The 23,815-nt window shown below is 39.1% G+C and overlaps 1 protein-coding gene across 1 annotated transcript; it reads right to left on the bottom strand.

Moving 5' to 3' along the window:
- Nucleotides 1–215: 215 nt before the first annotated feature.
- Nucleotides 216–22,458, bottom strand: NGB (neuroglobin). The gene is made up of 4 exons (XM_039351633.1): nt 21,811–22,458; nt 10,918–11,029; nt 7,428–7,547; nt 216–6,147 (listed from the first exon to the last, which is right to left on the bottom strand). Exons 1-4 carry the CDS (start codon nt 21,912–21,914, stop codon nt 6,001–6,003), a joined length of 483 nt encoding a protein of 160 aa, XP_039207567.1. The 5' UTR covers nt 21,915–22,458; the 3' UTR covers nt 216–6,000.
- Nucleotides 22,459–23,815: the final 1,357 nt, after the last annotated feature.

The raw sequence follows: 23,815 nt of genomic DNA, 5'->3' as shown, positions 1-23,815 counted from the left end.
ACATCTGCAGATAAGCAGGGGATGGCCATGCGGGGAAAGGGAACTTTCCTTTCACTAATTCTGTAGTTTCTGTAGCTTTCACTAATTCTGTAGTTATTTAAGCTTCAGTAAAGTATACTCTTTGCAAAACAAATAGTCAGGAGTCTTTCTTTGCTAGATGACTGAGTGGGATGGTTGACACAAGGTCACATTAATCAAACAATAAATACAATTACTCCAGGAGCCTTAACTTAGCTTTTATTAAAATTGGTACGTGGTGGCAATTTCACATAACAAAATTGTTACATAATGAACATGGTTGTATAAACTCTTGAGGTCAGCAGTAGAGAACATTAACAGCATCTTATGAGGTCAGATCCAGCATCCATTTAGCATAACATCCACACACAAATCAATTATAGACAAAAGGGAAGGAACACAATATAGGAAAGTGTCTCAACTTAGTCCTTTCATTTATAGGGACGTTAAAAGTCCCTTCCTATATTCTTAAATCTCTCACTATCAGATCAAGCTAATATTGTTCTAATTTAAATAATTTGCAATTTATCTGTTCTGTACTGTTAGCTTACTCTCACCTAGAAGCCCAATCCCCATGACTCTCAGGCAGTGAGGAAGGGCTACCTGCTGCTGCTGTTGCAGGCAACCATCTGCCTTGGCAAATTCTTCCTTCTGTTTCTATGGAAATCAGAAAGCCAGCTTGCTCTTGCAAAAATTGTTGCTATAATATAAGACCACAGAAAAGCTCTAGATCGGATAAATGCTGTGTAGGGATAATAGTGACTCCTTTTGCTTTAGGAAGGAATTACCTAAAATGTGGGTTTCAAAAGTTCAAGAGTTTTGGAATCTTCAGCAAATCCAGGTCCTTCTATGTCCACACCTAGCACATCCCAGAAGTGTGAAGCAATAGTAGCACATACTTTTAAGATCAAAGTGGAACATAGGGAGAATCAAAAAGCTGCTTTCCTTAGTGTTAAGGATCAACCTGCAAACTGGAAATACATGAAATGCTTTAAACATTTATGCTCCTCAGTTTTCATCTATCATTATCCATATCACTTATTCAAAATGGAGATGAATGTAGAGCAATATAAGACATATAGTACTACCCAATAAGAATTCTTTCTGGAGGTGGGAAGAATCTAGAACTGAACCACTATTGCAATTCTTCCATCTTGTCTTGAACTAGAAAACCTGTGACACTCTGGGAGAAATATATATTCAGTAGGAGAATATATATTTTACACCTAGAATGGTGACTCTAAGGACTGTATTTGGCATCTAGTAGAATGACAATATGGATTTTTGAATATCTGAAAAACTGAATGGCTGCTTTTCAAATTATAATTATCCAATTTCAGTTTATATAAAATTGGATGGAATAGCTAATATTCTGGAAGACAAAACTCAAATCAATCTTGATACTTGACTAAGAGAAATCAGCTGTAAATAACAGCATGCAATTTTTAATAGAGACAAATGTAATTTTTTTTCAATTGGTCAGAATCCAGCTTAAATATTTGGTCATTTTCTAAGCACCAAACTCTAGGAAGGATTCAGACAAATTGTAAGGCTCACAGAAGTGTAGCAAGCAAGACTGAGAGACTAGAAATCAAGGCCTATGAAGAGAGATTGAAGGAATAAAGAATATCCAGTCTAAAGAACAAGGAGGAAGAGTATGGTATACTCTTTACATATCTGAAAGACTGCCATGCAGTAGAAGTTGAAGACCTATTTTCTATTGTTCTAGAGTGCAAGACACAGAATAATGTTAAGGAAAGCAAAGACATCTCCTGAAGGTAAGAAACAAAACTTGCTAAGAAGAAGAGCAGTTGAGTAACAGAATCAACTATCTGAAAAAGTGGTAGGCTGTCTTTATGGAATACAGTCAACCAGCAGATGAACAGCCAGTGATGCTAGAATTTGAATTCCTTCACTAAGCAAGTTATTGAACTCAAGGGCACAAATGGTCTTTTCCTGCAAAAATGATAGCAGCCTGAATAGATACTACCAGCCAGATACATTTGGTTTCTTATAATCCCTAAACAGAAGACAGGATAATCCAGTTATGTGGCCATGATTTATCTTCCTTCACTTCTGTGATAGCAATCAAAGAAGAAAAAAAATGACAGCATTCTCCATGGGCTGAGAGACAAGGTATACATGGACCTAATTCTATTGGAAAAAGCAGGCATATTCAGGGAATAAACAACATTTTCTAAAGTGCTGATGACACCATCTAGATTCCTAGTGGATTAAATATACAGCTATGATAATGGAGGATTGACATTCACTAAATGTTGTTTTTTATTTCTTTAGAGAATTTAACAAAATATGGTGTACATGTGTGCCCTTGCATGCAGACAAACAAAAAAACAGACAAAAACTAGAAGAGGTATAAAATAGCTCTGGCATTTTGGATGATAATTTGAACTGCCACTGCAATTGCAAGCAGCGCATTCCAGATCCAGATGCTTCTCTGCTCCTGTTTCTTCAAGGAAACAAAATTCAATCATAATTCTGAGCCACTTGTTTGCAATTATCTAATTAGATGGGATACTAATTGAATAGGCATAAGAACGAATCAAGCCCTGCAGAACTGTGTGAAGATTCAATGGGGAACACTTTTTTTAAAAAAAACAATATATTTATGCACAGCTAGGAAAAGGAAAATAAAAGGCTTTTTGATGACTAACAGAGCATCTGATCGTATTTTGTACTATTGCTAGCCAACCATATTCCATAGCTATCTGCAGTCATATTCAGACATATTTGTGTTTATTGGATAATGATGAATTGAGGGCCAAAAAATAGAGCAGACCACAAGAAAACTATTAGAGAGGAGAAAGGAAACAGAGCAGTTATCGTGCAGGCCAAGGGATGGTTTTTGAGTTTTTTGTATCCCATCAGACTAGCTCTGTAGATGTGCTAAATATGTTACATGAGCCTAATACTGAAAACCTATGATTCTATTACTTTTAGAGGGCCACGCTGACAAATAGCCAACAGAAATCTGCCATTTAATCTAAGACTTCATTCCAAAAATAATATCAACATCTGTACTAAGAGAGAAGCCATTAGAAGAACCTAGACAGGTATTTTATTATATCAATATAAAATCTGATCAGTGAGGAGACATATGATGCATGTTCCTCTTTTATGTTACTTTCCTTCATTATTCTATTTTTTCTCCCCAGAGGGCTTATCTGATAATTCCTGCTGGTGCCTGCAGCTTCCCCACACTGTCAAATAAAATGTGATTCAATATTCCAGGAATCCCCCATTGGAGTGTCTTGAAGTAAGGAAGATAAGAGGAGACTTTGTTCACTGGGGTTGCTCAGAAACATTCAAGATGATGAAAAAAATAGGCAGTTATGCGGAAATAATTAGAGAAGAAGGGTTAGACTGAAGGAGAAATAGGATGGCATATTAGGAAATGAAGGGCACTTCTATCACAGAAATGAAATACACACACCAGCTAAAGTAGCAAATGGGCTTTTAAATGTAGTTAATGTTTGTCATTTCATAGACAAGTGTGTTCCACACATGTCGACTCCTGAGCATCTGTGAACCTCACAATCACAAGCTGACAAAAGAATAAGAGGACCAATAATTAAAAGCATTCATTTCCTGTCATCCAGTATTATGCATCCATGTTCTCACAAATATTATGAATATTATGCTACATACACAGAAGAAATAAACTCCGCTGAAGATTCTGACATCATCATTACATTCTAGAATACATGGCATCCTCTGATAATTTCTGACATCCTTCAAAGTAACTGTCCTGGCCTGTTTGGAAGGAAATGTACCTGTGTGCATGTGTGTGTAACACAAAAGAATATATATCTCGTACAATGATACTGCAATAGCTAAATAAATGCCAAGGTGGGACTGTAAACTGATTTTTATAGGCAAAATTTCAGGCATGAAGCATGATAACAGGCAAATAATTGTTTCCACTTTATTTAGAAAATTATCCATGTGTTACCATCAAAACTATGTAGTTTCAAATATTAAGTAATAGCTCAAGATATAATTCTGAAATAATTGAAAATATTTCTATTCATACTTTCCCAAAGAATGGTTGCATCAGTGTTTTCAGAAAAGCAATCAAAAGATTTTGGCACCTCAAATTCTAACTAATTTATTTGGGAAGAAGGTTTTATAAAAGTTAGCTTTTCATGATCTGCAAAGATAATCAGGTCTTTCTTAGTCCTGGAATGATTGCAATGGTGCTTGTGGAATAATTCAGTGTAGAACTGTATTTCCAAGGTTATATGCTTAGCTCAATAGTTTGGTAATAGAACCTCAAGCCCCTCTATCATCCTATTGTCATGTATTGTTCTTGCCCTACCATAAAGAAAGGCACATTGCCTCTTTATACAGAAAGCCCATGGATTTTTTTCCTACCGGTATGAGTCAATTTACCTCCTGAGAAAGAACAGCAAAAGGGAAGAATACTGAACTATTTTAAATGCTGCTTCCCTGCTCCAGAAATTAAGGAATTGTTACTTACTTTCAAAGCAGGCACTAGATCAAGAACTAGAAAGGTAGTTTTAATTAAAACTCAGAAAGGTAAGTTGTCTTATCAGGTACTCATGCTTGAGTGTGTGCCATCAAGTCACTGTCAGCTCTTAACACCACATAGATTGATTTTCTCCATGATGATCTGTCCCTATCTCGATTCTTCAGGTCTTCCATTGCTACTGTAACTGAATCCATTCACCTTGCTGATCATTCTTGCCTTCTCTTCCCTTCTATGGGCACCCATAGACTTGTAAAACAGTGCCTTGAGGAGAAGAGAAGATATGAGAACCTAGCAATTGACAAAAAGTGATGTTATGGGATGGATCTCTTCAGCTAAAAATCAGGACAAGTCTAAACATTTTCCTAAGCTTTTCCCTCCATCAGTTGTAAGTCCACTTCAAGATTTTATTTTTGCACAGAAGAAATTGGCAGATACTGCATACTTACTGGTTTTTAAATTGTAACTTGAGACTAAGCATTTGAAAAGCCCAACTTTTTTCCAGTGTATAGTGTATAGAAGAATTAACCCACTTTTTGGAGAAAAAAAAACTATACTGCTTATATAATCCCAAAGAAATGCCCACAATTTACAGAAAGAATACCAAGCTTTCCTTACCAAAACAAAAACAAAAAAACTGGCTAGTCCAATCATCTTTGTATGCTAAAAAAAATCTTTGCAGTTGATTTTTATAAACAGAGAGAATAGAGCTTTTGAAAATCATGCATTCAGCACAGAGGTTTAAAAAGTTCTTTAAAAACCTTTTCTTTTTATTAAAAATAACAATGTATTTTGGTTTTTATAGCTAACCTTTTATCAACGCTATACTGAGCACTAACTGTACAATATTGCATCTCTGTCCACTTACTGTTACTATAGCATTGTAGACTTTTTTCTATTTGTCCATTCTTTTGTTTAAAAAATGATTAATTAAAAAAAAGAGCTTAAAGGCAAGAAAGCCACAGCAGTCAACATATAACTGCAACTCCAGGTTTCTTCACTTTTGTCACCTACAAACAGACTAGGGGTATGTAAAATTTCATTTTGAATCAGTTCATCTTCACAAAACTCCCCAATTTGAACGTTAGTCGGTTGCTTTTTTTAATGCAAAATTGGCAGTTTTGAGACTTCTGAAAATATTTTAAGGTCAAAAGACCTGTTTAGAGCTCAGATCAGTTCCAAATTACTCAAGGTAGATTATTTTACACTTGTGGGGAGGAGCTTCACAGAACTGGGTACTTAAAACAGTTTGATTGAAATGTTTTACACGCCACCACACATGGACCTGCTATGTTTAATTCTAGAGCACACTGTCACACAGAGACAGGGAATGCAAAAATAAGCAAGAGACAGAAAGAAAGCTGTCAAGATTGCTCTGAAATACACATCAAGCTGGAAAAGTGAGCATGCTTTTTCATCAGAGGTGTTTCTGACACAGAACAGCAAAGCGCTCCAAGCATCTTGATCAGACATTATTCCACCTTTCTGCAAACATCCCAGCCGCAGCTCATGGCTTTCACCACAGTGCTATAGAGCTTTGTCCAGGCTTCACGCACATTCAGCTTGAAGGCAGGACCATGGCATTTCTCCAGCATATAGAGCAAGGAGTCCCCTACAGCCTGCAAATCACAAGGAAGATTACAGAGTTAGCAGACATCTCAAGACAAGTATAATTTATTAATATTGGAAAGAGATGATGGTCTACCACAAGAACGCTGTACTTAGAAAGGAATGTCACATTCCCTCCACCTGCTACTAATTTGATTTTTGTTATTGTTGCTATCCATCACTGAAAAAATAATGCCCAGTCTCTAAATATAAAAGACAATTTTGTTAACTATATTTATACAAATAAACTGTGTTTTGTTGCCAACAGCATCCATGATTGTATTTTGAAAGGGGAGAACTGCATTATGATGGTTACTCCACTGCCCTGTACAACTTGAAAGCTTTTAGCATCTAAACAGAGATTTATTTACTAAACTACAACTACAAACATAAGAATCATTGAAGAGCAAATCTCCAAATATGACATCAAAGATACATCCTCAGATTTTATCCATTAGCTATAACTTATGAATAGAAAATCCCACCTATACCCCATTTATGTATTGTTTCTTTTCTTAGCTAGTTTTTTGTTAATTTTTAATCTTTTAATTTTTAATGTTTTTAATATTTTAATGTTCTAATTGTTGTATATTGCTGTAGTATAAGCCACTCATTGGCAGCAGGAGGAAGAGGTGACAAAGGTCAGCTGAGGCTGACATGGGGTGGCAGGGGTAGATGGCCAGGATGGTGAGTAGGGGGAACTGAAGTGCATGTTGCAGTTGTAAATGTGGATGGGCTGCCAAGAACCTGAAAGTTGACAACATAACTCTATGGATGTTGCAACAGGCTGTAACTTTGAGGATTGGTTGTAACCACTATTTGTTCAATGCTGCCATAACTTCAAACAGTTGCTCACTGAATGGTAACTGAGTGAGGAATACCGGTACCTGTAATGCAGAATGGGACAATGGGTTGGCTACAGCCAACTTGCCATGGCCATCTTGCTACAGCCAACTTGCCACGGCCATCTCACTACAGCCAACTTGCCATGGCCATTTCGCCACGGCCAACTCACCACGGGACAACTTGCCATGGAAAATTCTACGCATGTTAACTCAACACAATAAATGTTACCTGCCACTGTTTCTTCGACATTGTTTCCATTTTTGTCAATGGAAATAGTGCCAAAGAAACAATAATGGATAACATTTATTGCATTGAGTTATCCCGCATGGAGTTGTCTGCAGAAAATTGTCCGGCAGCAAGTAGGCCATGTCAAGTTGTCCTGCAGCGAGTTGCGAGTTTGCTGCAGCAAAAAGCAAGGCACAGCAAACCTGTTGTAAGTGCTTACCTCAAAGGACTCAACCTTGACACCAACTGCTTGATGTTTCCTGCCAAGATTAGCAAGGTAATCCTCCAGGCAATGCAAATTCTCCAAATGAGTTACAGCTGCATCAATTACCAGCATTACCTATCAAAGAGAAAAGATAATACAATAAAAAAGCAGAATTCTATTTTGGATAACTCTGTCTTTTTCTGAAAGCCTTCTGCAAACATTACAAACAAAGGTTTCTGCTATTATTCACCATTGTGCAAGGACCACCACAACAGGAACAAAAGCATATTTGAAAGAAATCTGTAACTGCCTAATGATGTTTCCTTCTTCCTTCAATGATTTATTTATTATAGTATTTGTTGAATTTATATCCTGCCACCATTTCACAACTCTTAATGGGTTACATGTTATGTAAGAAAAAAAACTAAAACATCCATGGTTTGATTTAAAAACAATATTCAATTCATGAATTTAATGACCAAAATACAGCAGAACACTAATCGATAGTCACTTCTCTGCCCGTTCTTCACAACAGCCAGGATAAGCAACAGTCCAAACTACACATGACAGAAAACAATCTAGACACCTATCCTTGCCCACCTCTTCAGGGTTCACAAACTAGGAGTTCCAGATAACATGCAAGATGGTGGCTTAGCCAAAAGATTATTACCAAGTCTACTGTATATGTAGAAAACATTTTTATATTGGAATAATTAAAAATACATACAGATCACTAGGCTGTTAACAAAACATACAAATACCCCTATTTCCCTTTGTCTGTTCATGTTCAAACAATCACACTCATGGTGTCTTAACAGAATAACAACAGAAAATCAGAGATGGAAAGGATTTGAAGGTCTCCTCGTCCGAAATCCTGCTCAATCAGGAAACCCTATAGCATTCCAGACAAATGTCCAGTCTCTTCTTATAAATCTACAGTGTTAGAGGACCCAAAACGTCTGAAGGAAAGCCATTCCACTGATTAATTGTTCTATCACAGTGGTTCTCAACCTTTTTAATGCCGTGACCCCCAACCAGTCATAAGTCGAGGACTACCCAACCGGTCGTAAGTCGAGGACGTTCCCTGCCTGGGAGCGCCCCACATGCGTGGTGCCGCCCCCTGCGCCAGCCGAGGGATAGCTGGCAAGCGGCAGAGACGGAGCAGGCCGACCACCGGCTGGGCCACCAGCTGGCCCAGCCCAAGGGAGGTAAGGCACCCGCTGGGCCCCACGCACACCAGCAACCCTCCCTGCGCCCACCGGCCTCCCACCTCCCACCCCTGGCCCTCTTTTACTTACATTTTTAGTAGTTGCTCAGCAGAGAGGGGTGGAAACTTCCAGACAGCTCGCCTTTGCTGCAGACAACTTGCAGCACCGTTTGCAGAATGGGACTTTTGGTTGGCTCAGCAGGGCAGAGACAGCCTGGACAATTCCTATTGGCTTTTGAAAGCCAATAGAATTAGACTCTATTCAAGAGAGTCTATTCTATTGGCTTTCAAAAGCCAATAGAATAAAAGGGAGTAGCACAGCTAAGGAAAAGGGGGGGAAATGGTGGACTGCATTGTTTGGTGACCCCCGTGAAATGGTTGTTCGACCCCAAATGGGGTCACGACCTACAGGTTGAGAACCGCTGTTCTATCAGGAAATTTCTCCTTAGTTCTAGGTTGTTTCTCTCCTTGATTAGTTTCCATCCATTGCTTCTTGTCCTGCCTTCAGGTACTTTGAAGAATAGGTGGAACCCCCCCCTCTTCTTTGTGGCAGCCCTTTAGAAACTGAAACAGTGCTACCATGTCACCCCTAGTCCTTCTTTTCATTAAATTAGACATACCCAATTTCTGCCACCATTCTTCATATGTTTAGCCTCCAGTTCCCTAATCATCTTTGTTGCTCTTCTCTGCACTCTTTCTAGAGCCTCAAAATCTTTTTATATAATGGCGACCAAAATTGGATTCAGTATTCCAAGTGTGGCCTTACCAAGATTATAAAGTGATATTAACACTTCACATGATCTTGATTCTATCCCTCTCTTAATGCAGCCTAGGACTGCACTGGCTTTTTTGGCAACTGTAGCACACTGCTGGCTCATATTTAAGTTATCCACGCATATTATACAAGCAATTCTGACTCACTTGGCATGGATAGCCATAAGCTATCTCACAGAGAGAAGCTATCAAATTAATTCATTTTGGTTTTACCTTCTTGCCATTCTTCTTGAGTGGTTTTTCTTTCTCAGAAGAAAAAGCAAACAAAAAAGAGAAGCATTTTTTCCTATGTATTCATAAGAAAATACCTTGATTAGAGCACCTTGTAGGCAGTTTCAAAAAGAAAAGGCCAAAATGGTTGCAGTGGTAATAGTTCCTTTCAGGACCATATTCTCTAAGTAGAGTCTGTCCCCCTATGCAGTTGGGCCAAGAGGAAAGGCTCCAGGTGCTTAACTCTCTGAGAAATGGGAGGGAAGGACGCGAGTACATGGAGACTGATCTTCCATCATGGTATCCTTCTGGCTCAAGGGAATGGGAGTAGGAGGCACTGCATAACGGCAATTATCCTCCTTTCTTTGAGGCCAATTCCAGTTGGTGTTGGAGAGAGAAAAAATTGCGCCTGAGGCTGCTCTTTGTGGGTTGCCTCTGGACTGCATCCTCATGCTACTCCTCTTTAACATCTACATAAAGCCACTAGGCAAGGTCATCTGTCATCATAAGATATATGTCATAAAGTATATCAACAGTATGCTTGTGATACCAGTTATACATCTCCACCCTAAACCAACCAAGTAATGCCTCCATGTTACATGACTGCTCACGAATTGTCCTAACTCTCACCAGACTTTCAGATGCAACTCATCTATAAAGCTATGCATGGCATAGGGCCAAGCTACTGCCTTTTTCTAGCAGGGTGGGCATCTTCTGGTCCCTTCCAAATCAATATCTTGTTTAACCCAGGAGTCGCATATTCTGTCTGGCAGACTTGCCTTGTGGAACAGCATCTCCTGAACATCTGGGTGGCCCTAATCCAGTTAGACTTTCATAATACTCTGAAGATATGATTGTTGCCCCAGACTTAGGAAGTTAGGCAAGCTCTGCTGTAGATGTGATTTTATGAATGGGATACTGTATATTGTTTATCTCGAACATCACAGGTTATACCTTTTGGGTTTAATGCTGTAATATGGGCAGCCATATAAATTATTTAAATAAATAACTTCAATAAGTTTTTATAGTTAACAATGGATTAGATGAAATACCTTCATAAAGCCACCATGGGCATGATAAAAAGTTTTACATTGAAACATTTATTTATCACATGTTTAAAATCTCCATATTTTTTCAAGAAAATGAGAAGCTAAATAGTTGACAAGAATACACAGGTTTTACAGTTTGGAGTTACAAATTTATGCTGATCCACTATAAATAACCATTACATTTATCTGATCCACCTTTATACTAGCTGTATATCTGCTAACATAAACTTTACCAGTTGGGGTAATTTATTTTATAAAGCCTCACCTTTCTAATGTGTTCCAGGAACTCAGGGGATGAGAGGCATTCTTGAGTAGTAGAGAACTTCTTGCAATTATACTTGAAAAGGGGCAACAGATCTGGATCCAAATCAAAAAGCCTAAAATATAAAGGATATCCACCCATTAATTATTTGATTTCCATGAAAATAAAATGTTAAGACTGCAGTATCAGCTCAACAATTGCTCTCTTCCATCTCATGGGCTATCCATGGACTTCTTCTGGGAAACAAATTCATTCACAAAAGACAAAAAAAAAACAGAAATTCAACCTCAAAAGGAAATAAGAACAGGGCCCGGTGGCTCATCTCTCTTCATGCCCCACTAGTTTTTCAGGGAAGCTTCCTCTTCAACTTTCAGTATAATCTGTGACTTCACAATGGTCTTCATTCCCTGAAAGTATGTCAAGCTGGACTGGATTTTTGGGCAATACATTTCCTTTATGCTAAGGCAGAATGACTTTCCTTTCCTTTCTCCTTCCTCAAGTCAACAGACTTGAAGAAGACAGTGCACCAATTGCATTCTTCCCTACCCTTGTCCTGCCTCCTGTCTGCTATTTATTTATTTAGCAATATTTATATAGTTGCCTGTCTCACACATAAGTGAATCTACAACAAAATTTAAAACAATATATGTAAACAATATACAGTATTTAGAAAATAGATAAGGCAATGAATTCCTAATGTAGCACACCTCTCTTATTCTCTGTTCAAGACTTGCCTGAGCATATCAGGAAAAAGATGTTAAATATAAATGTATATGTCATACAGAAAGATCATATCATATCATCAAATGATAAAAATCTACAGTAGAGGCAAAAATCCCCAGAAATTATAACATTTAGCAAAAGCACTGGAAGATAGCTAACACTAAGTCTCCTTCCACACAAAAATGTTCAAACATAATTTTGTTCCCTGAATTTATTTCACTGAAAGCCGCTGTAAACTTCCTTTCTTAAAAGATTCTTATTATCACAAGTTATTAATATCATTCATGCTTTACCTAGCTCTGGTTCATTTTGTCAGAGAGCTTTAATTCTCTCTCTCCCCAAATGGAAATGGATTCTTCCATCGTAGGGTTAGAAGGGAATCTCAGAGATCTTCTAGTCCAGTGCTCTGCTCAAGGCAAAAGTCTTATACCATCCCAGCCAAATGGTTGTCCAGCCTATTTTCGAAAACCCCAGTGATGGAGCATCCACAACCCAGGAGGCAAGCTATACCATTGATTAATTATTCTCACTGTCAGAACATTTCTTCTTATTTCTCTCTTTGATGAGATCCCTTTACTTTTTGCCCTGCCTTTTGGTGCTCTAAAGAATAAGTCAGTCCCTTCTTCTTTGTAACAGCCCCTCAAGCACTGGAAGCCAGTTATCATGTTCCCCCTGAAGCTTCTCTTCAATAGGCTAGGCATACATAGGTCCCTCAACCGTTCATTAAATTAATGACCCTTTATCATCTTTGTTGCTTTTCTCTGCACACTTTCCAGGGTCTCAACATCTTTTCTATATTATAATGACCATAACTGGACGTAGTATTTCAAGTATGGTCTCACCAGCATGGTGTAAAGCCATATTATCACTTCTCGTTGTCTTGACACTATCCTTGTGTTGAGGCAGTCTAGGACTGCATTGGAGTTTTGGCAACTACAGCACACTGCTGGCTCATACTTAAGTGGTAGTCTAAGATACCTAGATAGATCCCTCTCACAATTACCACTGTTCAATGTTCAGTCAGGTACCGCCAATTTTATACCTATGCATTTGGTTTTTCCTGCCTAAGTGCAGGATCTTAATTTTCTCACCACTGAAGTGCACCTTGTTGGGTAGGGCCCTGTGCTCAAGTTTGTCAAGATCCTTCTGGATCTTGAACGTATCTTCCAAAGCATCAACTATTCTCCCAGTTTTGTGTCGTCTGCAAATTTGATGAGTTCCCCTTCTATCCCATTTATGAAGATGTCGAAGAGTACTGGGCCTAAGACAGAATTTTGAGATATTTCACTGCATACCTCCCTCTGTTTAGATGTACTTCCACTGACGACTACTCACTGAGTTCAGTTAGACAGTTTGTGAATCCATCTAGTGGTGGTACTGTCTATCTCATATTGATATGGGATCTGCTTTCTCCCTGTTTGCCTGTTACTTTCTTGCCATCCCTTCCCATTAGTGGGCCTATGTTTTCCTTGACTTTCTTCTTGTCCCTTACATACTGAAGGAAACTTTCTTATTATTTTTGGCATTGGCAGCTAGTTTTGGTTCACTCTGGGCCTTGGCTTTCCTGACTCCCTTCTTGCAGATTTGGGTTGCTTCTTGGTATTTTACATTAGTTAAGTGTCCCTTCTTCCATTTTTTAGTATATTTCACTTTTTTGTCCCTCAATTTGTCAGAGAGCTCTTTATGCAACTATGCTGGTCTTGTATGATGTCTTTCGTTTTTCTTTCTCCATGGTATTGTTTTTGCTTGGGCCTTCATTATCTCATTTTTCAAGTTTTCCCAAATGTCTTAAACTATTTTTCCTTTTAGAATATCTATTCATGGAATCCTTCTGGTCTCTCTCTTAGCTTACTGAAGTCAGCTCTCTTAAAGTCTAAAGCACTAATCTGACGTTCAGTTACCTGTGGTTGCATTATGGTGAATTCAAATATGTCATGGTCATGCTCCCCCCAAATCCCCATAACTTCTACTCCCTCAACCATTTCATCCCTCTGCACATCTCATCTGTACACTCCAAAGTCAATGTGGATGTTAAAAAAATACCCTGGAATAGGCTATGGAGATGATGCAAGTAGCTCTTATATTGGGGAGAGGAATATGAAGAAGTCCCCAAATGCAAGAAGAAATCTATTAATGACAGTAGATGAAACCCTGCATCCCTACTTCCAAAATGATCCTGAAATGCTCAATATCTGCAACAGTATCCAAAAGAGCAATTTAAGGATCATCTTCAAAATGTGTGGAAGATAATGTTTCCTTTTTCATTCTATGAAATAGCCACAGATTCTTATTAGCTTTTTATTGTCAGGTTGGATTTTACATATGCATGTCATTCACAGTGGCCTTCTAATCCTGTCCTCCTCTGTAGTTATTGAGCCTCTAAATAGATAAAATAACTAATCTCCCAAGAATATTCTTCCTGTTTACATGGCAGGCATCCCTCCTAGTTATTGAGGGTGCATAAGAAACTACAAGATCAGTGTACAATTATATACACAAAGTCAAATATATTGGCACAAAGTCAAATAGACTGGCACAAAGAAATGTAACATCTTTGCTTCGTGAGCTGCACTGGATACCAGCCTACTTCTGGGTCCAATTCAAGGTGTTGGTTATGGCCTTTAAAGCCAGACAAGGCATAGGCTGTATTACCTATGGAACTGTCTTTGTTCCATTACTTCAGTCCATGCCAATAATTTTTTTGTCAATCTTATTCCATTCATCGTATTTGGGGAGGGGGGTCATTGTTGACTCTTGGCGACTACCTGGAACAGTCCCTGCAGTTGTCTTGGCAAGATATCAGAATTGCCATTGCCTCCTTTCTAGGGTTGAGAGAGAAGGAGTAGACCAAGGTCAACCAATTGGCTTTAAGCCTACGGCAAGACTAGAACATACAGTCTCCCAGTTTTAGCTTGGTGCCTTAACCACTATATGAAACTGGCTCTCATTGTCTCTTCAAGGTACTAATATGTTAAACTGGGAATCACTAATGGGGAAAAAAATGACAAGAAGGTGACAAGTAGCAGGAAGAAAGCAGAACTGATTAACTCATTTTTTGCAACTGTCTTTACACAAAAGGAAAAAAAACAGTTCAACCTATCAAAAATACCATATATGCCAGCGTATAAGGCGACTTCCACAAGCGTTAAAATCGGCGCCAAAGACGGAGGTCGTCTTATGCGCCGAGTCGTCTTATATGCCGGAAATACTGGTAGTTTCCGGCGTATAAGACGACGTTCTAGGAATGCGGCTTGGCGACAAAGACGGGGGTCGTCTTATATGCCAGGTCGCCTTGTACACCGGCATATACGGTACCATAAAATGCAAATTAGGAATGCAAGTCAAAATAGGCAAGAAAATATCCCAAAGGTGCTTTTCCAAAAGGCAACTGGACTTCTTGGTTTTTTCCTTGAATATGTTTCATTTCTTATCCAAGAAGTTCTGACTGAATGGTGGGGAATGGAAAGATTTATATTCTTTACAGTCAACTCGTCATTAGCACTCTGCTCTGAGGGTCAGTGCTAGCTCTCTGAGAGTCATTGAGGCCACTTGGGGTTTATCTGTATCCTCAGAGTCACCTGGATCAGAGTGCAAATGGACGTGGAACTTTTCTTGGAATTGCTGAAAGATTGTGTTGTAGACAGGAGATAGATGGTGTCCTATTCCTCCCCTTCTGTTGAGAGAGGGTTCTTCAATTTTAATATAGATGGCCTCTTTGATCTATGTTGTGGCCTTCAGAAGTGGCCTTTGGAACTTGTGGGTCCTCTATGTTTGGAGGTTTTTAAGATGAGATTGGACAACCACTTGTCTGAAATAGTATAGAGTCTCCTGCTTGAGCAAGAGATTGGACTAGAAGGTTCCAAGGTCTCTTCCAACTCTGTTATTCTGTTAAATCAGGTGGTCAACTTGTAATTCACAGTCTTCTTCTGTGGCCTCATTGGACTCACGCAGTGGGTGGGAACAATTTTTTCAGAGGATTTTGGTAATTTAAAGGTGTTTTAAATTTTAAAGTTCCCACTTTACACTTTAAAAATTACTCACCTCCCAAATTGGTCTGATCTTTCCTGTCTGGGTTTTTTTTTTAAGAGGCTTAAAGCATTCAGCTGACCCCTTAATATCTTTGATATCCCCAAAACTGAAAATTTGAGCCCAGGCCCACAGATCACACCATGGTGTTTACAAACCATAAGCTCGGCCACAAAAAAGTTTCTTCCTGTGCTCTAGATCATATTATAATCTTACTTTCAGTATTTCGATATCTATTATCACTAATTATGGAAGCTGGAATTGTCATTCAGCTGCATCTGGAAGGCCTGAAGACTCCCAAGATCCTTTTTTGAGCATTCAGTGTCAGTTCAGGTCAGCTTGATGTAGAAATGAAATTTAGATCTAACACATATCTCTTTATACTTATTTGCCCTTAACTTGATTTACGTTTTAAGACTTATTTATCCCTCTTGATGCAATGCCCTTAGACCATTCTACAATCCCCTTTTGATTTTACCACATTGAAAGATGAGTTAACATATTTATTAAAGGACAATAGATTAAATCAAAGTCAGTAAACCACTTCTGCTCATTTAAATCATCGTACTGAACTTTGAAATCAACCTCAACTATTTTAAATTTCCAGAGGTCACATCCCACTTGCTTCTTCCTGTTTTCTACTTCTTAGCTTCAGGTTACAAAATGTGACAGGCGTTGTTCAGCTGCTCTCTTGTATGCACCATTTCCTCTGCTGGAGAACTGATTCTGGAATTAATTGTGCTTGCCCCCAAGGGTCAGGCCTGGCATCAGTTCGGGTGATTGACATGTCACAAACAATTAGAAACATTTCCAATATGTTTTGCAGCACTATGCAAATGTGAAGAGTTGGGACTGCTCCCTTAAATTACCGAAGCCATATTTGGTAGGAAGAAAAATCCAAAATGCAAAGTAGAGGCTATAGAAACATATTCCATGCATCTTTCTCTTGCTGGCTATTGATGTTGAATTTCATCAAGTCTATAAAGTTTGTTTTTATGGTGCTTACTCAAAAGTATATGTTGCTATCACTTAAAACATAAAATATTGTTTAAAATTCTCTGTTCTCTATCCCATATGCCTTAACACCTAAGCTTTCTATGAGTTAGTTGTAATATTTAGTACTACAAAAGAGATATTCTGAATATGATCAAGAGCATTTTGATATTTTATATGTTCCATGAAAACTCTGGGAAATTTTTAAAAAAGTTCCTCTTCTAAAGCCTAACTTAAACTAAACCCTGGAGCATCTGGGAGCAATAAAATGACTTTTCTATATGACTCAATCAATTTATATTAATCCTAGATTTCTGTATCCTTATTATAAAATGTTTTTGTCTTTCCATTCTTTTCCATAAATTATACAAAAAGACATATACTTTTATCAATATTTAAGACAAGAGAAGTTTCTAGCAAAAATCAGAAACTGAAAAAGTCATATTGAAAGAAAAATCTTCATCAGGGTCCAGTCCAAACTGGGAACAAACAATATAGAGACTGCTTTAGAAAGACAGTTGTAGTTTATTGAAGAGGAGAGCCAGACAGAAAGATGGCTCTGGGAAAAGCTGACCACATGTAGCAGGGAGTGGTGGCTTTTTATACCTTCTGGGATTCTTGAGGTTATTTCCTATTCCTGTTTGAGGCTTTGTATTTCCTGTGTCATGTACTTTGAGCTGAGTCTGAATGTGCTCCTTTGGCATTGGTGGGTTAATCCTATTATATCCTATCTTAGAGTTTGGGTAGGGTATGTAGATTTTAAGGGTCTTTGTCTTCCTAATCTCTTCAGCTTCTAGCTGGAAGGCTTCAATCTTCCTGAATGGATTATTACATCTGCATTTCTAAAAGCTGGTTTCTGCTTTTGGGGGGGGGAGAAGTTTCTGCCTTTTAAAATATCTTCTCCATTATTCCTTTGGGGAAATATATTCTGCCTTTTTAATATTCCCCAAAATATTTCTTTCTCTAGATTCTTCCCACAGTCACTTAATTTTATATATTGTAATTGCCCTGCTAGAAAAATGCTTTCATCAAAAAATAATGAAATCCATGTGTAAATGTGCTATATATTCTGATATCCATGGTTATTGCCCATGGTTTCCAAGATGTGTGGGCTGATTACATAGTTTGATGCACATTTGAAACATTAAGTGGAAAAATATATTTCCATTATCCCAGATGTATTGACAATTAAAAATGTTGGCTATGAAGCAGACAAAATTCACCCTTTAAAGAATTTCCTTACAGAGCTGATGAACAAAACCGAATTCTAACCATTCAGATGGTAGAAATGTGAAACATAACAAATCATGATAGAGAAAAAAACTTACTCGTTGCAATCTGCTAAGCTGATTTAGGGATCAAGGTGCCAGGAGTTAATAGAAATTGGTTTAATGTATTTATTTTCCAGATTGAGGTTTTTTTGTAAGGAGTTTTTTAAATTAGAAAATAACTACCTTGGAATGCAAATATTGGTTTTCAATCTCTCAGATATATAATTTCATAATCACTGCATTGCATTAGTCACTTTTAGTTAGTTAAAGCTTTAAGAACTATAAGATCAACTATATATTGTACTCTCTATAGAATGTGTATCAATGCAACTCCAATTCTGCCCTTTAAAAGAAACTTTTTAACAGCTTTATGATGTTCAGGTGTGAAAGAATTCACTTGTACTTTTCATAGCTATCTCCATCAGCTCTTACAGGACTAATAATTGGAGTAGCTTAATTATTTTGAATATTTCAAGCCTTACAATATATTCTCAGTATAGTTTAAATTGATCACATTTTTAAATAATTTATCATTTTAAATAATTTCCATTAGCTTTTATATCACTAATAAGTAGTTAGTTTAATTCTTTTATATACTTCATAATTCATCTATATATTCTCAGTACAATTTACAGGAAATGTGCACACATTTTGCCCATTTTTAGATTATAAGAAATCAAATTCTGGTTTGGGTAATGCACACACATACAGAAACACAACATTGAAGCAACCCCCCCCCCCACACACACACACCATGCCTTGGGAATAATTGATTCCTTTTTATATGGATCGCCTTTTGATGCAGTTCTTTTGGTTAGTTCCTGATATATTTTACTGGTTTTTTTAAAAAAAAACTAACAGCAATAATAAATAAATGTGAAAACAAAGAAAACAAAAGGATTTAAAAACAGGTCACACAAAAACAAAAAAAGCATATCATTTAAAGATCATAATATTGAGCTATGACACAAAACATGAAAACATTTCCATCCAATATTTTGATCTAAAAAGGCACTTGATTTTCTCTGAGAGGTTAATTTATTATAATCACTTCCTTGATATAACAAAAAATATAAACAAAAAATTAATTAAAAGTTTCTTTAAGGCTATTTGCTGTTTTTATCCTATGCTATTTAGGTTTTAAGGACCAGTTAGCTAAATAAATACATATTTTATTTTTCCAATGTTTCCACAGTAGATTAGAAAATTCATAATAAATATATAAATAAATAAAATAACAAAACTGAACTAATGTCTCATACTATTTATATGTCCTAAGGAAAACTGACAATAAAAGTTCACTACAGTGAATTATGCTATTGAGTGATAGTTATTTAAAATCAAGCTGGACATTGCCAGTTCTTCTGTAGAACCTACTCAGCCAAAATAAATTTCCTACCAAAAATTAAGTACCTAACCCTATAAATTGTAGAATTTTAAATCCTTGCTTCACATATATTTTTCTTACAATAATGAGATTCAGTTAATACTTCCAAGATTCCTAATACTATCAAAACATGTTGTGCTGCTGTTTCCACGATCACCATTAGATTCCGCCCCCCCCCCCAGGATTCAAAAACATGGAAGGTGTTATAGTTGATAACAATTCTGTACATGACAATCATGTGACTGCCATCTAAAAACATATATTGCAATCTTTGGATTTGAATGCATTTCTATGAGCAAGGCCAGGAAATTGCTTTCAGAACTGGTTTCCAAAGTCCAGAAGCATCCTATTTCTTGTGATTGAGGTGGTTATTTTGACTATAGATAGTTATCTGTTCTGGCAACAGTGCCCCTCCCAGCATTGCAAAATGCAATAAGAATTTCAGGAAGAAGAATGATTTACAAAAAGACTTCCTGGCTTGTTCATTAGTATGTTGCATTTTATATGCTAATTTTTTTTAAAAAATCCTTAGGATTTGACATTGTGCAATGCCCCGTGAATATATCAAGTTTCTCAAATTTAGTCCCCAGTGCAAACGTTCCCACAGTTACAGAACTGCTTCTTCACCTTCACATGGATTTCACATTTCAGCAGTTCTTTCTCTTCTGCCTGCTTATTAAAGGAACTGTTTTGGACATGATAACCCTGTAGTGGGTGTGAGTTTCACATTTTTCAGTGGTAGGGAATGTTGTATTCTGAAGCTTCTATTCTTTTTAAGGAACATTCCAGGGATCTCTATGCCACTAATGATCCATTTAATAATCAACTAATGATCCATTTAATAATCAATAGAGACAGTTTGCAATATTTTGTATACACACACACACATACAGGTGCACATGGGTTTTCATAAACAAAACCCATGGTGTTTTTTTTAAAAAAAAAAATCTTTATATTGGTCCACAAAAAAGAAAATCTAAAACTGATATTTTGCACAATTCATTTGTTAATTTATTTCCTGCCTTTCCTCTAGGAGCAAAAGTGGTACAACTATCACTCCATCCTCCATTATTCCACAACAACAACAATCCTGTGAGGTAGGCTGGACAGCGACTGGCTTAAAGTCACAGAATTAGCTTCCATGGCAGAGGGTAAATTTACCTCTGAATCTTCTTGTTAGAGACCAACCCCTTTTCCAAATATCTGGGTTCCATTACTTTTTAGGTCTCTGGTAAAGCTATTACTCAAGGAAAAAGGAAGGATTAAAATGGTATTAGTTATTACGCTTAATCAGTCCCAAAACAAAAGTACTATTCTTTACAAAGGATGCAAGGATTATAGTATTAGAATCTCTTCAATCAACATAGCAAAATAAAAGAAATACTCTGCTGGATAAGCCCGAAGACCCATCTAATGAAGGGTCCTTAGTGTTCTCTGACCTTGCTTGTTTTTGCTTGTTTTCTTGCAGATGTTTCATTACCCAAACTAGGTAACATCATCAGTGATAACACTGAGGACCCCTCGTGTCAGCCCTGAGCTACAAATATTCAATATACAGAATATACAAATGTTCCCCTGTCCAAATTGGTGATTCCCTACATCTTGTGTTTATACATGCCTCAGTTTAAGAACACAGCACGGAAATGGAATCCTTTCTGTCCTAAAGCTTTAAAGTTGTTTAAACCAGCTACCTTCTTTCTCTTATCCCATACTCTTGAAGATTCACTGTCATTTATATGAATTTAACCAGGCAGAGTTCTCCACTGTGCATCCTGCTCTAAAATCAAAAGGTGGAGCAAACGCACAAATGCATGGAAGATGGGAATAGCAGTTTCTGTTTTTTCCAGACTTTTTTTGTTTTTCCAAGCTTCCCACATAGAGCAATAGAGAGTTATTCGAATGAGGGCATTAGACACTCAAGAATCGAAATGGGGAAAGCAGAAAAGGGAGCCTGTTCCCAGCTAGCTAAGAGATGAGAAGAGCAGCCTGGTGTCTAACCTGGTGTCCAGCAATCAAAGCCCCCCCCACCCATGTGGTGCTCTAAAACAGCCTTTATTCAGAACACCACCTTTCAATTCTTACCCTCTCCAGCCCACCTATGCAGCACAGCAATTTATTCGAGCAAGCGATGGTGATAGGAGCTGTAATCCAGCACATCTGGAGGGCACCGAACAGGGAACAGATGCCTTGGAAAGGCATTAAGAGGCGGAGGAGGGAGGGGTTACATTAGAGAAGGGAAATGGGAAGGGTAGGCTAAGCAAGGCACGAGTAGGATTAATCCCAAAGCAGCGGCTGGGCAATCCACGAGGGTACGTTTCTGGCGGAGGGAGCTTTGAATTAAGTTTGCTGAGGATGAGGGATCACTTCCGATGTTTAAAATGCCCAGTCTCAAACCTGACGCTTCTCTCCCAGCGACCACGATCCCTCCCCTCTCGCTTGGGGGCGTTCAAGAGCATTCACGTGCGCTCTCCGGCCTGGCGACCTAGCTTGCCCTACCTGGTGAACAGGACGGTGCCGTGCTCCAGGGGGCTGGTGCCCACTTTCTGCCAGCTCTCCCGGATCAGCTTCTGATCCGCGCTGGAAAGTCCGTCGCGCTCCATTTTCTCCGAGAGCGAACTGCCAAGGGGAGCGGCCCCGTTTCGGGAGAAAGAGCTTCGCTGGCTGCAAGAGGCTCGGGCTGCGCTCGGAGTAACAGGTGGTCCAGATCCGGATTCCCCGAGCAAAATCCACTTGCTGGGCTCGACGGAAGAGCGGAGCTTTGGAAGCCGCTTTCTCGCCCGGAGCTCGCATTCACATCTCTGGAACGGCTTCGCTTTTTTTTTTTTTTCTTTCTTTTTCTTTTTTCTTTAGGGCGCCACTCCGTTGGGAGGAGAACAGTCGCCCACCCTGCTCAGAGAAGGAGCCCGAGCGCTCCGGGGAAACGCCATGTTGCTTCTCGGAGCCACAAAGAGGAGAGGATCCCAGATCCCGCGCCTCCTCGCCCGGCTCTTCCTGATTTGCGATCGGGAACGCGGCCCTGCGCTGCCCCCGTTTCGCCCGAACGGGCACAAGGACGCAAGCGCCTCTCCCCGACGGCAACACCTTCCCAGCCTCCAGTAGTAGTAACAACCTTGCCACGGGCGCTCTTAAAGGCACAGCGCCGTCTTTCAGTCCCCGTCGAAAACAAGAGCCCGGAAGAGATACCCAACCTGTGGGGGGGGGGGTCTCTCTCTGCCCCGGCTTAGGGGATTTCGCTTGACCACTTTTACTTCGAAGGGAAAACGATGAATTGGGCTAAGGAAAAGCAGCCAGAGGGAAGTTGCAGCTGGCCATCTCTTATCTCATTCCCTGATGGAGTTGCAAAAAGAAAAAAAGGAGGATTTGCTACCATCTCATCCTGAAGTCCCCTCTTTCTTTACTCCAAGGCAGGCCAAGAGAAGGCAGGAGCTGAGTCAATGACTCCCACTTGCTTTCCTTTCTTGGCCCCAGGGCAGAGGGGGACCCTAGCCTGCTTTGCTGTTTGTGCCTACTCACAGGCTTTCTCTGGGAGGGCACTAAAGGAGCAGCCCCTGAATTTTCTCATTCATCTGTGCTTTCCTCACAGCCCCCAAAGGAAGAGAGAGGAGAGGGCAAGTAAAGAGGTAGCACCTTTCTTCCTGGGTCCACTTGTCAGAGCTAATGAGGATAAGGGAGCAGGCCCCATTCTCCTTCCTTCTGTCTCTACCCTTTGCTGAACTGTCAGAAAGGGGAGCCTGCAAGAGCACTCTACGGTTAGTGGCCAGCCAGAGGTGGGGGGCAAGCATCACCTGGCCCTGCCTGCAACAGCAGGAAGGTTGAGTGTATTCAAAGGATTTGCTGCCTTCCTTCCTGTAAGGTGGGACAAAAGTAGAGGCTCATTCATTTAGCATAATTGTCATCCCTGCCCTGCCCTCATTGAGAAATGAAAAGGTGAACAGTGAGCAAATGAGTTGCCTGCTCTTTATACTGTCCAAGGATGAGCTGGATGTTCATGTGTGTGTGTGTTACATCTCTGTGAGAATGAGAGGAAGACACTAGATCTGAATGAAGGTGGTTTGATATCTTCAAAAAGAAAGATAGGTAATCATCTCATGATTTGACTACTGCAAGGTGCTGTATCTGGACTGCCCTTGAAGGCCATCCAAATGCTTCAGTTGGCATAAGCAGTGGTGGGCATGCCTCAGAATGCCCATGTAACACTTCTACTACACAAGCTGCACTGGTTGACGTTTTGCTTCTGGGTGCAATTCAAGGTACTGGCTGTTCCCCATAAAGTTACTTGAGGGACTATTGTCTCCCACAGTATTTGCCTGACCAGTTTGATACTGCAGAGTTATGTGCTCTATGTTCCCTTGATTAAACAATGGCATCTCTCTGGCTCCCAGAAACCCACCTTCTCCAGCAATGCCCGCCACCTGGAATGAAATTCTCCCCAAATTCAAATGACCCCCGCCCCTCTTGTGTTTGAAAGAGTCCTGAAGACCTGGCCTCTTGCCCAGCCTTT

This window comes from Crotalus tigris, unplaced genomic scaffold, assembly GCF_016545835.1.
Source record: "Crotalus tigris isolate CLP2741 ecotype Arizona unplaced genomic scaffold, ASM1654583v1 scf7180000018371.15429387391:27106975, whole genome shotgun sequence".
Lineage (NCBI taxonomy): Eukaryota > Metazoa > Chordata > Lepidosauria > Squamata > Viperidae > Crotalus > Crotalus tigris.
Note: the sequence above shows the minus strand (reverse complement) of the source record. Positions and strands in the feature narration are given on the sequence as shown.